The sequence below is a fragment of the Zootoca vivipara genome, chromosome 15 (genome assembly GCF_965207765.1).
Source record: "Zootoca vivipara chromosome 15, rZooViv2.hap1.1, whole genome shotgun sequence".
NCBI classification, from domain to species: Eukaryota; Metazoa; Chordata; class Lepidosauria; order Squamata; family Lacertidae; genus Zootoca; species Zootoca vivipara.
In genome coordinates, this window is record NC_142598.1 from 38,391,409 (window position 1) to 38,404,204 (window position 12,796).

At 44.7% G+C, this 12,796-nt stretch overlaps 1 protein-coding gene across 7 annotated transcripts in view; it reads left to right on the plus strand.

Moving 5' to 3' along the window:
• CCDC171 (coiled-coil domain containing 171) overlaps positions 1-12,796 on the plus strand; it is a 202,656-nt gene that overhangs the window by 114,568 nt on the left and 75,292 nt on the right. For all 7 annotated transcript variants that reach the window (XM_060269246.2, XM_060269247.2, XM_088658745.1 and 4 more), the window contains 2 exons: positions 3,982-4,127; positions 7,366-7,420. In XM_060269246.2, coding sequence (XP_060125229.2) covers positions 3,982-4,127; positions 7,366-7,420 — 201 coding nt within the window. The remainder of the gene's footprint in view (positions 1-3,981; positions 4,128-7,365; positions 7,421-12,796) is intronic.

The window sequence follows — 12,796 nt, forward strand, 5'->3', positions numbered from 1 at the left end:
TGCTCCACAGGCGGGAAGAGAGAGAGACGGAAAGGGGGGAGAGGGAAAAGACGGAGCGCAGACCCTTTCCCCTGGCACCGGAATTAAGGAGGAGGAGAAAGGGGAGGAGATTCGCTGTTCCGCGACTCTTATGTTGGTCCAGGTTCCGAAAGGGGGCAGTGCCGGATTCTGAGACGGAATAAGCGGACATGAAACCGACAGCTCACCACACTGTAAATAACGTGCACCAATAAAGACTCTTGTAAAGACAAGTACCGGTATGTGGAAAGTCGTTACTCAAGAGTAGCCGTAATAACCTCTGACACCAACTTTGCTGCCACATACACTCAGACAATACCATTACTGGCTCCAACAACATCCAACATACCATCTCAGGACTCTTTAATTGCTCATCTTCTAACATTGTGTATGCCATCAAATGCCAACGGTGCCCTTCAGCTCTCTATATTGGACAAACAGGCCAAACCCTATGCCAAAGGATAAATGGACATAAATCTGACATCAGGAATCACAAGACAGAGAAACCAGTAGGAGAACACTTCAATCTCCCAGGACATTCTATACAAGATCTCAAAGTAGCTGTCTTATTACAAAAGAATTTCACAAATAGACTGGAAAGAGAAGTTGCTGATTACCAAGCTTAAAACCATGGAGAGACTTGATCTGAATAAAGACATTGGATTCTTATCTCATTATACATGATAAAGCTATTTTTAACCATCTCACCCCTTGCTTTTCCCTGTAAGACCAATTGCAGTCATTAACAGTCATCAACCTATCAGTCAAATACCCATTCCCACTACCCTTCTGTGAATACCCCTCCCCAACCTCTCACTCTATATAAAGGTCTGGTGGCTTCTGTTTCAGTGTATCTGAAGAAGTGTCCATGCACACGAAAGCTCATACCAATGACAAACTTAGTTGGTCTCTAAGGTGCTGCTGGAAGGAATTTTTTTATTTTGTAAAAAAGACAGTAAGGGCCTAAAGTTAAACACTGAAGTTTTCCCCCCTCATTGCCCTGCACTAGGGTGTAGGAAGGCAAAAGACCTGCATGCGAGGAATAGCACATTCTGCATAAGAATAAAATAATGTATTTTAATGTTCTGTTGGAAGCCGCTCAGAGTGGCTGGGGGAACCCAGCCAGATGGGTGGGGTATAAATACCAAAGTATTATTATTATTATTATTATTATTATTATTATTATTATTATTAATGTACAGAATGTGTCTTGTTTTGTAGTCTCATATTTCTGTTGGAGAAATATTTGGTGCTGGTTGTTTTTCTGAAAGAAAAAAGGACCCTTTTTTCTTCCTGCAGTATCAAAAAGACTATTGAAGCAATGAATTTATCTTCTGTATGGTTTGTTAGTTTTTAAAGGGAAAGGGGAAATTCTTGAGTAATGCAACCTCCCTCCCACCAACCCTTCTAAATTCAATCAACTGAATGCGTGGATGTGGTATGCCCATTTGATAAAGAAATGTACGTGGCATTCATCCTAGAACACTGTTGTTACGAGAGAACTATATTTTCTCCTTCAGCTGTATCGTCACTGTCCTGCAGACTTTAAGTGTCCATTTTGCATTTAAGTGCTAGTTAAAATGCAGTAATAGGATCTGGACTCCACACATCCCCACCCCAATTTCTTATTTCTTATTTCTTCTCGGCATTCATTCTCTGGGTCACTCCCAAGAGAAACATCTGTATCTGAAGATCTTTGAGGCCCCCTTGTCAATCATCCTATGTACAACCATTTCAGAGTACCTGTAGAGAAATAATCTCAGAGCAATTCTTGGGTTCACGAGCCTCATTTCCAATATGTATGCGATGCTTACTGTTTTCATGAATTTCCAGAACCCTCCCAAGGTGTGTGCCCATGTCTTTCAAAAGCAATCTTAGAAGTGGCCCTCTGCTTCCCAGGTGTTTGATATCATCTGAGGTTGCCCTGCAAAAGGTCCTCTGGGCTTCCATTGCGCAGTTGAGTTTCCATTGACATAGGCTAAGTTTGCTTGCTCAGCCTTCCTGGAAATCAATACCCCAAATTCTTCTACTGCTTGATGTTTCAAATCCTCAGATGGAAGATGTTAAGAAGAGATGTAAAGCGTTATGCAGATATTTAAAATTCCTGGCTCCATTTTAAAAGGTTATAACTTTTTAATTTGTCAAAGTAGCATGTAGGAATTTAGTCCTGCTACAGTACAGCTAAGTCCTTTTGCAATAAGCATTACAGCCGAAAGGTAAACTCTTATAAAAAGGCGTATTTTTAGAATTAGAATGTTTTTTGGTGTGTGTGTAAGAAACTCTAAATACAGACAGGAATAAACAAAATGCAGAGACAGTGCACTACGAAAAATCTAATATAGCCCTGGCATATCTCTAGGCTCTACAAATTGTAATATCTTTCAACAATGGGGAAGGTTAGATTAAAATAAGAGCTTGAGCCTGTGAATTGGAAATTGGGCTTAGCAAATCCAGAATCCTTTGAAAACATTACCTTACAGCAAACAGAATAAAGGCCTTGATTGTAGTTTGCATGCAAGTTGTCTAATTGTTCGTCATTTGGGGAATTGTGTGCATGAATGTATCAATCTGAACTAATTTTCTACTTGAAGCAGTTTATGTTAGAGAATAGATCCCCGGGAAGCCTTCAAGGGATGCAAACTGCAGTAAAATGTAACAATCAGAAAAGCCACATGACTCAATTGAATTACAGAATGTTTGTGTGTTATGATTGTCAGAATGGTATTGTAACAAATGGAGGGACTATATGGTGGGTGGTTCTCTCTATACAGTGGTACCTCGGTTTACGAACACCTCGGGTTACGAACTTTCGGTTTACGAACCATCGAAACCCGGAAGTAAGTAACCCGAGGTTTCCGAGGTCCATGAAGGCCTCCACGGAGGCATCGGAGCGTCCGCGACTGGGACGCAGCCACGGAAACCCCCCCCCCGGTTTCCCGCGCTTTACTCAGCCGCCTTGACTGAGACGCGGCCGCAGTGCAGGGCACTTGCATCGGGATAAGGCTTCTTTCTGCACAGTTTGCCTCCGTGAAGGCATCAGAGCGCTTCCGTGGCTGCGTCCCAATCACGGACGCTCCGATGCCTCCGTGGAGGCCTCCATAGGCCTAGGAAACCTCTTGGTAGACAGTAAATTTTTGTTAAATTGCTGCTTTAGGGGGTGTTTTTCATCGTGTGGAACGGATTAATCCTCTTTCCATTATTTTCAATGGGAAAGTTTGCTTCGGTTTATGAACACTTTGGTTTATGAACAGACTTCCGGAACCAATTGTGTTCATAAACCGAGGTACCACTGCATATATCGTGTGTATGTGAGAGGGAGAGAGAGGGAGAGAGAGAGAGAGAGAGATCTACAGGGTGGCCAACTTGAATAAAATATTGGGGGGGGGCAGGTAAGCCCTGCCCCTTATAATTGATCACATGATGCTGTACACTCACACCATTTGAATGGCAATGCCCATCAATTGGGGGGGGCTCAAATATTTTATTGGGGGGCTGAAGACCCCTCGACCTCTAGGAGTTGGCTCCTATGTATATTTATATCATCTGTTCCATCTATATTTCTATTCCTTTCCCTCCTGAGTAGCAGTTTTCCATTAAAACGCTACCATAAATTCAGATGCTTTGGGCTTTCTCTTTTAAAATATACTTTAAATTGCACGGGTAACTCTTCATCCGAAATAATTGTAATGAAAGCATAAAATAACTTTAAGGAAAATCTATATAGCACCTGTAGTATCTGCGATTGTGGCAGGTGGGAGTGTTCTTGTGTGCTGCTGTAATGCAGTTAAATTTTTTCGACGCGCTGGATGTTGTAAGAAGGGTAAATAGATACCATTTTTATTAGAAAATAGCCTCAATCTATTTCACAGTCAGTCTGTATTCCTCTTTGTTTAATAGCCTATGGCATAAATTGAAGTTAATTATCGGAGCTGACAAGTAACTCTGCTTCCTCTCTGCTCCCAGAGTCTCTCCGAGGCAAAGATGGAGCTGAGAAGAAAAGATCAATCTCTGCGTCAGCTCAATAGACATCTTACCCAGCTGGAGCAGGACAAGCGGCGGCTGGAGGAGAGCATCCACGATGCAGAGAGTGCCCTCCGCATGGCAGCAAAGTGAGCGAGGGGGCCTTGGGGAGATCACTTGAAACAGACAAAAGATCAATTCTTACTTTCATGCAAAGGGTTTTAGCCTTGGATAATGCAGCGCTGGAAAACAAAAAGTACAGATGCCTGTCTTTGAAATTTAGCAAAAGATCCTCTTGAAGGAAGAAAACTTAGCTCAACATACTAATGGCCCATTTCAATCATTGCGGAGCCCAAGGATGGGTGTGATTTTAGGACAAGCAGTGCTGAGCCTCTCTCTCTCTCTCTCCATCCCTGGCTAGCAGACTCGAACTGAGCAAGAGGTCCTGGCAAAAGAGCAAAGGGCTTGATATGAAAAGCAGGTGTAGGGCAATACGTAGCAGAGCCGACTAGAGCGAGGTGTCTATCGCATCTGCAAGAGTGAGGATCACTGTGGCAACACACAAGCACGATTATTGGCCATGCTTTGTGTCAGCTGATGGTTGCAGCTTGCAAAGACCTGTGCACTGGCAAATCTGGGCTTCTCTCTCTCTTCAGATCTTCTCGGCACCATCCTTCCTCCATTTTAGCTCTGATGTCTTGGCTTTTTCTTAAGCAGCCGCCCGCCGCTGCAAGGATCTCCCAACCCTCAGCTCCGCTCTGGCTTCCGACTGCTTCCTTTAGCGGCTGACGCTACTTCTGCCAGGTCCATGCTCAACCTCAGCCTCTTCTGAGCCTCTTCTTCCTTCCCTCAGTGACAGTTTCTCTGTGTCACCTCACACTCTTCCCCCTGCAGGCAGTGATTGTCTTCAGTCAGAACCCTCTAACTCAGGGTGGTCGAACACATGTCTCGAGACCCACATGCAGCCCTTGATGCCTTTTTTCAGCAGCCTTCAGCAACATTGGAGCCCTCTCTGCAGCCCTTGAGCGAGCTGCCTTCCCAAAGCCGGCTAAGCAGAGGCGAAAACGGTGAGGGTGGTGGGGGCAGTCCGCCCCGGGTGTCATCCCTGAGGGGGGTGACATCGCCGCAGGCGGTGCTGCCCCTGAGACGCTTGCAGGCGGCACATCCCCGTGGGCCACCCCACAGGCTGCACCGGGGGCCGGAGCAGCTAGCTTCGCCTCTGCAGCTAAGTGAGGCACTGGTCTTTGGGAAGGAGGTAATAATAATAATAATAATAATAATAATAATAATAATAATAATAATAATAATAAAGAATAATAATTTATTTATACCCTGCCCATCTGGCTGGGTTTCCCCAGCCACTATGGGCGGCTTCCAACAGAAAAATAAAACACAGTAATCTATTAAACATTAAAAGCCTCCCTGAACAGGGCTGCCTTCAGATGTCTTCTAAAAGTCTGGTAGTTGTTTTCCTCAGGCGCCACCACCGAGAAGGCCCTCTGCCTAGTTCCCTGCAACTTGGCTTCTCACAACGAGGGAACCGCCAGAAGGCCCTTGGTGCTGGACCTCAGTGTCCGGGCATAATGATGGTATGAGGGCTCCAGTCCTCCCTCCTTTCCAAAGCCATTGTGATTTCCCAACTTTGGGAAGGTGGCAAGGGGAGGGCTCTAGGACCCTGCCAGAGCCTTGTGCCTCCTTCCCAAAGTCTGACGCTTCACTTAGCTGGCTTTGGGAAGGCAGTGCAAAGCTGGGGTTGGGGTCAAATGTTGGCTTCGTTCCCCTCCTGATGCAACGAGGCAGTGTGTGGCCCACAGGTTCCGTGTCGAAGTATTCTTGTGGCCCACTTGGTATGAAAAGTTGGACTGCCCTGGCCTAACAAATTGCAAAGTTTACTTTAAAAATCCTACATACTTATCATTGGACTATAACAAAGGGCCAAAAGGGGCAAAAATAACCTACCACAGCTTACGCTTTCTGATCAAATTGACCCATAGAAAAGAATCCACATAATTTGGCAGCTGTGATGATGGAAACCCTCATGAAACATACATTAACTGTATCAGCCTAGCTGTTTCGTTTCAGACATTCAACTGAAGAAACCCTTTCTCCCATGCTTCAAAAGTAAACTTATCAGTCTATTCTATTACTACTACTACAACAACAACAATTTTAATTTGTTACCTGCCAAAGCATGGGTTACAGCAATTAAAAATACAACATTATTACAAAATTACAAAGAATGTCATCGCAAACAATGAAAACTAACATTGCAATCTCACCACAACCCACGGTCACGAAAGTGTCAAATTAAATGGCTTGGAAATTTCAATTTTCTTGACACACCTGAAACGGAGCTTGCTAGGCATAAGATGACATTAGGAATATATTATTCCACTCTGCCCAAGGAGGGTATTCTGAGTTTGATTGCTTTCCTCTCAATATGGTAAAACTAGGAAGTTTGGCAGGACACAACAATCTGTGAAGCCAGGCTGCTTGTTCTCCACTGGAAAATGAGGAGAGAGATCTTTGCAGGGAAGAGGTGACAAGCAGGGGGATTTTCCACATACCCACCACTGCCCCCTCAAAACTCTGCCCCTCTGCATTCCCTAATTAGGGTGTAAAGAAGGGAAATGTGGTGGTAGAATTCAAAGGACAAGCCCTGTGTTGGCCATTGACCTCTGAATGCATGACCAATTCTGGTAGGTATTCTTAGTAAGGAAGTCATTTTGTTTAGAATGGGACTTTTGACCTAAATAGTGATGAAACTGTAACAGTTAGGAAAAAATATGCATGTACATGTTCTTTTATAAGAACTGTTTGGTTTGTAAATACTGAATTGCTAACCAGATTGTGGTTTGTAAATACTGAACAGCTAACCAGATTGTTAACAGAATTGAAGGCATACTCCTTTACACTGTTGAAACCCAAGAGGAATATATTTAGGACATACCCTATTCTCAACATTTCTAGGTACACTAGCATTAAATTCTGAATTTGTGGAAGCATCCATAGCAACTCATTAGCAAATACTAGACAGACTCGGAGCCTATCCAATGTTGTCCAGTGTGGAATCGTAGGTGGAGCTGATATCGGCCACCACAGTGGAAATTTGTAAAGACTTGCTTATCAATCTGCTTTCTACAGGAAACACCATATGCTTCACCTTCAGTCTGCTGGGGAAAAAGAAGAGAAAGTGTTGCCTGTGCCCGTCTCTTTATAGCTACCTAAGCTAAGCATTTTATACTTGCATCAGAGTTATATCCAAGGGCAGCAAATCTTGAGGCTGTTGACAAAGCTAACAAATAATGGATGTGGCATTAATTGTGACTGTAAACATGCTAGCTAGTGCCTATTAAGAGTTGTTTTCTTTTTTCTTTCCTTCAACAGAGACAAAGAATTAATCGCGGGTCATATGAAATCAGTAGAAGCCCACCTTCAGAATGTGAGTAACTTGCTTGGCTCACTCCCTGACCCCCAACCCCAGTCACATTTGTATCTCAATAATAGTATTTTTGAATTACCGTACTTTTCCGTGTAGAAGACTGTTTTGTTTTTTTTACTCTGAAAGAATGTTCAAAATCGGGTCTCGTCTTATACACAGCTATCTCTCCCCCCCCCCATTTTCTTAAATCGGAGTCCCCCAAAATAGGGTGCGTCTTATAGACTGAATGATATCAGGTTTTTCCTCTTTTCTGTACTAAAAGAAAAACTGTTATTGGAATGGCCACATTTTAAAAACAATGTCATGATAAAATGTGACCACATCTAATTATTTCCAAATCCTGGCTTTGATCAATGCCACTTACCCTTGGCAAGATGTTGTGCTCTGGCACAACTTACCCTTGGCAAGATGTTGTTGTTGTTGTTGTTGTTGTTGTTGTTGTTGTTGTTGTTGTTGTTAACAACAACAACAAAACAACAACAACAACAACAACAACAACAACACATTTATTTGTGCTGTCCAACTCATGGCACAGATCACCTGACGCCATACTAAGGGGTCCAAATAGGTGTTTTCAGGCCAATTTGCACACCTGAGCTTCTTTTCTCTTGTGCTCTTTGCCATTGCCAAACCCATCAGGAATGCTACGCCGCAACAGGCAATTCACATTTTCCCAACCATGCAAGATTGAAAACGCCTGAAGTCTTTCCCCTTCAACCTCGATGTGAGGAGACTGCCAGCAACTTCTAAGTCCCCAGACCACAGCTACTCAGTTGTTACTCCTTTGTTGTTGAATGGTCCTCAACAACATGCATTGAATACAGCTTTCCCCTTAAGGTGAACTTGGGCCGTAGGGGCAATTCACTAGAGGGAAAAGTGCCCCTTGGGGGAGCTATACCTAATGTACACCTGCCTGTACTAAAACAATAGATCATAAGCTCAATGTTAACTTTTCCTAGGGATTAGAGGAGTTAGCTTCTTTGATCTATAATGTTGTTGATTTTTGGATTGTGTTTTCTATGTTTTCGGCTTCTACTTTAAATTACTTATCAGAGCACACAGCATCCAGGATGTGGGTTCTTTTATGAAATAGATAAAATAAATATTATATTGGTGCTTGCTTTCTTGTGAGCAGTCTGGAAAATCAGGCCAGAAAGGTAACTGCTACTCTAAAATATTAATGCGTACTATGCTTCTCACTGCTTCTTCTTCTTTTATATATATATAACTAACAGCAGGAGAGCATAGCCACAAAAATTTAGAAAGATAAGAGTTTGCTCTAAGACCTTCCATTGTGGAAAAAGGCCTGCAGTTGCAGTAACAGAATGAGACTTAGGAAAACTCACCAGTGCTAATTAGTTTCCTTTTTAATCATGTTTTGATTGCCTCATCTGTAATATACACAGGAAAGTGAAATATCGAATAGTTACTTATCTCCTTGACTCAGAGCTTGCATAACTCCATACCCTCCAACGTTTCTCTGATGAAAATAGGGACGTCCTACTTCCTAATCATCATCATAATTTTATTATTTATACCCCGCCCATCTGACTGGGTTGTTCCAGCTACTCTCGGTGGCTTCCAACATACATAAAAACATAATTAAACACTTCCCTAGACAGAGCTGCCTTCAGATGTCTTCTAAAGGTGGTATAGTTACATATCTCCTTGGCTCAGAGGTCGCATGACTCCATACCCTCCGAAGAAAATAGGGACATTCTACCATACCCGCCAACATTTCTCTGATGAAATTAATAATAATAATTTATAATTTTTATACCCCGCCCATCTCGCTGGGTTTTCCCAGCCACTCTGGGCAGCTTCCAACAAAACATTAAACATTAAAAGCTTCCCTAAACAGGGCTGCCTTCAGATGTCTCCTAAAAGTCTCGTAGTTGTTTTTCTCTTTGGCATCTGGTGGGAGGGCGTTCCACAGTGTGGGTGCCACTACCAAGAAGGCCCTCTGCCTGGCTCCCTGTAACTTGGCTTCTCGCAGTGAGGGAACCGCCAGAAGGCCCTCGGCACTGGACCTCAGTGTCCGGGCAGAACGATGGGGACGTCCTAAGGAAAAGCAAGACATTCTGGGATCAAATCAGAAACTGGGATGGCTTCGGAAATCCAGGACTATCTCTGGAAAATAGGGACACTTGGAGGGTCTGGAGCAGTACTTATCACAGGAGTAGGGACCCTCATCATGCATAGCTGCCAAGTCTCCCGTATTCCCCGGGAAACCCCCGTTTTTCCAGCTGTCCCAGTTTATTCCGGCGTGGCGGCCATTTTGGAGCAGGGCGGAGCATGCTCAGAAGCAACTTTTGATGCTGCTTTGCCCAGTTCCAAAATGGCTGCAGCGCGACTTCTGGTGCGGCGGCCATTTTGGAACAGGGCAGAGCAGCATCAAAAGTAGCTTCCGAGCATGCTCCGCCCAGTTCCAAAATGGCGGCAGCGCTACTTCCGGTCTGCTACTTCCGGTCCAGTCCCTTATTTCTCAGGCCGGAACTTGGCAGCTATGTCAGCGTGTGCACCAATCTTGGCCCACAGCGGAGTCCAGTTTGGCCTGCGAAGCCATTTTCCTCAAACCAGGCCTACCCTCCCGTCAGCTGCCGTCACCGGGCTTGAGAACTTGTAGAATCCCAAAGAGTTTAAATTAATTTTGAGGTGCAGCCAGCCAAATCTCTGCGCTGTCAGGAATTCCCAAGTCTTTGTGGTTTTCCCACTTTGGTTGCACCAAACTATTCCTGCTTACCCCATTTTACATGTACCACTGTCCTTGCTACTGGTTTCCTAAAATGAGCACAGGCTTTCCTCGTTGTATTTAAGTAAATTCGAAATATTTTACCACCCAGGTGTTCCCAAGATCCACTTACCTTCCAAGGCTCCTTTTGTTTTTGTTCTCTCCTGTCCCAAGACGTTTTCTTTTGATGCAACCTGATCAACAGTCAACTTGGAAAACCTTACCTTCCTAGATAAAGTGTGTTCCAGACAATCCCATGGCAGCTTCTGCCTCTTCGCTTTCCCTTTACAGTTCAAGAAAGCTGGAACTGCGGCCTTCAGATACGCATTCTTCATGGTTGTTATATATAGTCATGCAACTCAATCTCATACATTTTTACTTAGAACTATGTCCCACTCGGATCAGCGGGACTACTTCCAAGTAAGTCTGCAACAGATGGGAAGATTACAGTTAAACTGCTGTTCAGTACATAACAAACTTGATAGAGGATGGAGAGAGACCAGATAGCTATCTGGTGAACTAGTTCAGAGTTGATCAGTACAGATATGATTTAGTACCGTATCTTAGTGGTTTTATGGTCTGTAGCAAACTGTTTCATTTCAGTTCTCAGTGTCCACATAATTTTAAGTACCTACTGCATCATTTAAAGAGGACCATGTCATCTAAATTCACGTCCCTGAAGTATATATGTGCTAAATACAATTTGAGGATGACTGTGCATAGGTCTGTTTCTTTCCTGTTAATGTACAGTGGTACCTCGGTTTAAGTACACGATTGGTTCCAGAAGTCTGTACTTAACCTGAAGCGTACTTAACCTGAAGCGAACTTTCCCATTGAAAGTAATGGAAAGTGCATTAATCCGTTCCAGACAGTCTGCGGAGTACTCAACCTGAAGCGTACTTAGCCCGAAGTATGAGTGTAATTGGTTCTGGAAGTCCATACTTAACCTGAAGCAAACTTTCCCATTGAAAGTAATGGAGAGTGGATTAATCCATTTCAGACTGGTCCACGGAGTACTCAACCTGAAGCGTACTTAGCCCGAAGTATGAGTGTAACTGGTTCCGCAAGTCCGTACTTAACCTGAAGCGTACTTAACCTGAAGTGAACTTTCCCATTGAAAGTAATGGAAAGTGGATTAATCCGTTCCAGACGGGTCCGCGGAGTACTTAAACTGAAAGTACTCAAACCGAAGCGTACTTAAACCAAGGTATGACTGTATATGTTAGGAGCCAGTCTCCCAATGTATTTACTGGGATGGTAATAGACACATGGTTCGTCGAGGTTTACTCCTGAAGCCTTTCTTGCGAATGACTGTAGCCGGAAGGCAGCAAAGGTTTAGTTTTCCTTCTCCTTGATGGGCTCCCTTCCCAGGGGTTGACAAGCCCCACCTGCCCCTCCACTTCCTCTACTGCACACGCAGAAACTGCCTTCTTGACTGTTGGATCCGCTGTTGGTCTCATCCAGTCAGTCTGTCGGAGCCTGTCTTCATATGCAGGAGAAGTCCCTAGCTCACTGAGGGTTTGAGACCCATCAGCTCCCATCGCCTGGTCTAGCCAGCCAGTTGAAGTATGCTGTCGCATGACGACAGCTTCTAGGAGTCACAGATGAGAGCACAGTGCAGGGGGGGGGGACCAAGGTGGACAAACTACCCAGAAGGATCACATCATGTCCCGTCCCCCAAACTAAAAAAGGTAAAGGACCCATGGCCATTAAGTCCAGTCATGAACGACTCTGGGGTTCTGGTGCTCATCTTGCTTTACAGGCCAAGGGAGCTGGTGTTTGTCCGAAGAAATGCTTCCAGGTCATGTGGCCAGCATGACTAAGCCGCTTCTGGTGAAACCAGAGCAGCGCACGGAAATGCCATTTACCTTCCCACCGGAGCGGTACCTATTTATCTACTTGCACTTTGACGTGCTTTCGAACTGCAAGGCTGGCAGGAGCTGGGACTGAGCAACGGGAGCTCACCCCGTCGCGGGAATTCGAACCGCTGACCTTCTGATCAGCAAGCCCTAGTCGTCCCCCCCACTACCCCTCCCCTAACTCCCGAGACAGATGGATGCCAGCGACAAATAGAAACCTGAGTCCACATTCCTGCATTAGTTTTGACACACTTTTCTAGAGAGAGGTATCATCTTCCTCTTATTCAAAGTAGTAACTGTGGGTTTGAGTTTCTTTTCAATGAATGCTACAAGGACCTGCCACATAACCTGAGCCCAGGCGGAACTGGCCCAAAAGCACAGGCATCAGTTCCATTTGTCTGCAAGCAGCGTCAGCTGTCATTGGAACAGTTAGGGGAGCGAGCACATTCCCCTTGGCCTCATCTCCTGACTTTTGCTCCTCCTATCCAGGTGTTCAAAGCCACACCTGCAAGTCATGCCCTCCCAATCGTATCCCTGTTACCTGCCCCACTGTCTTGCAAAGAAGTTGTGGAAACGGCTTTTTTTCCTCTCCGCGCATAAGCTTCCTTTGGGTCTTAGAACCCTTATCTCACAAGGTTCCAAACCACGCAAGGACCCTACATGTAGAGAAGGCATGATGTTTTGGGCCTTCCCTGCCCCACACATGAGCAGTGGTGGGCTGGGCTACTGGGATAGGGCAGAGAGAGAGTGCAGGATAAGCAGTTGGTGTCCGGATCTGCACCCTCC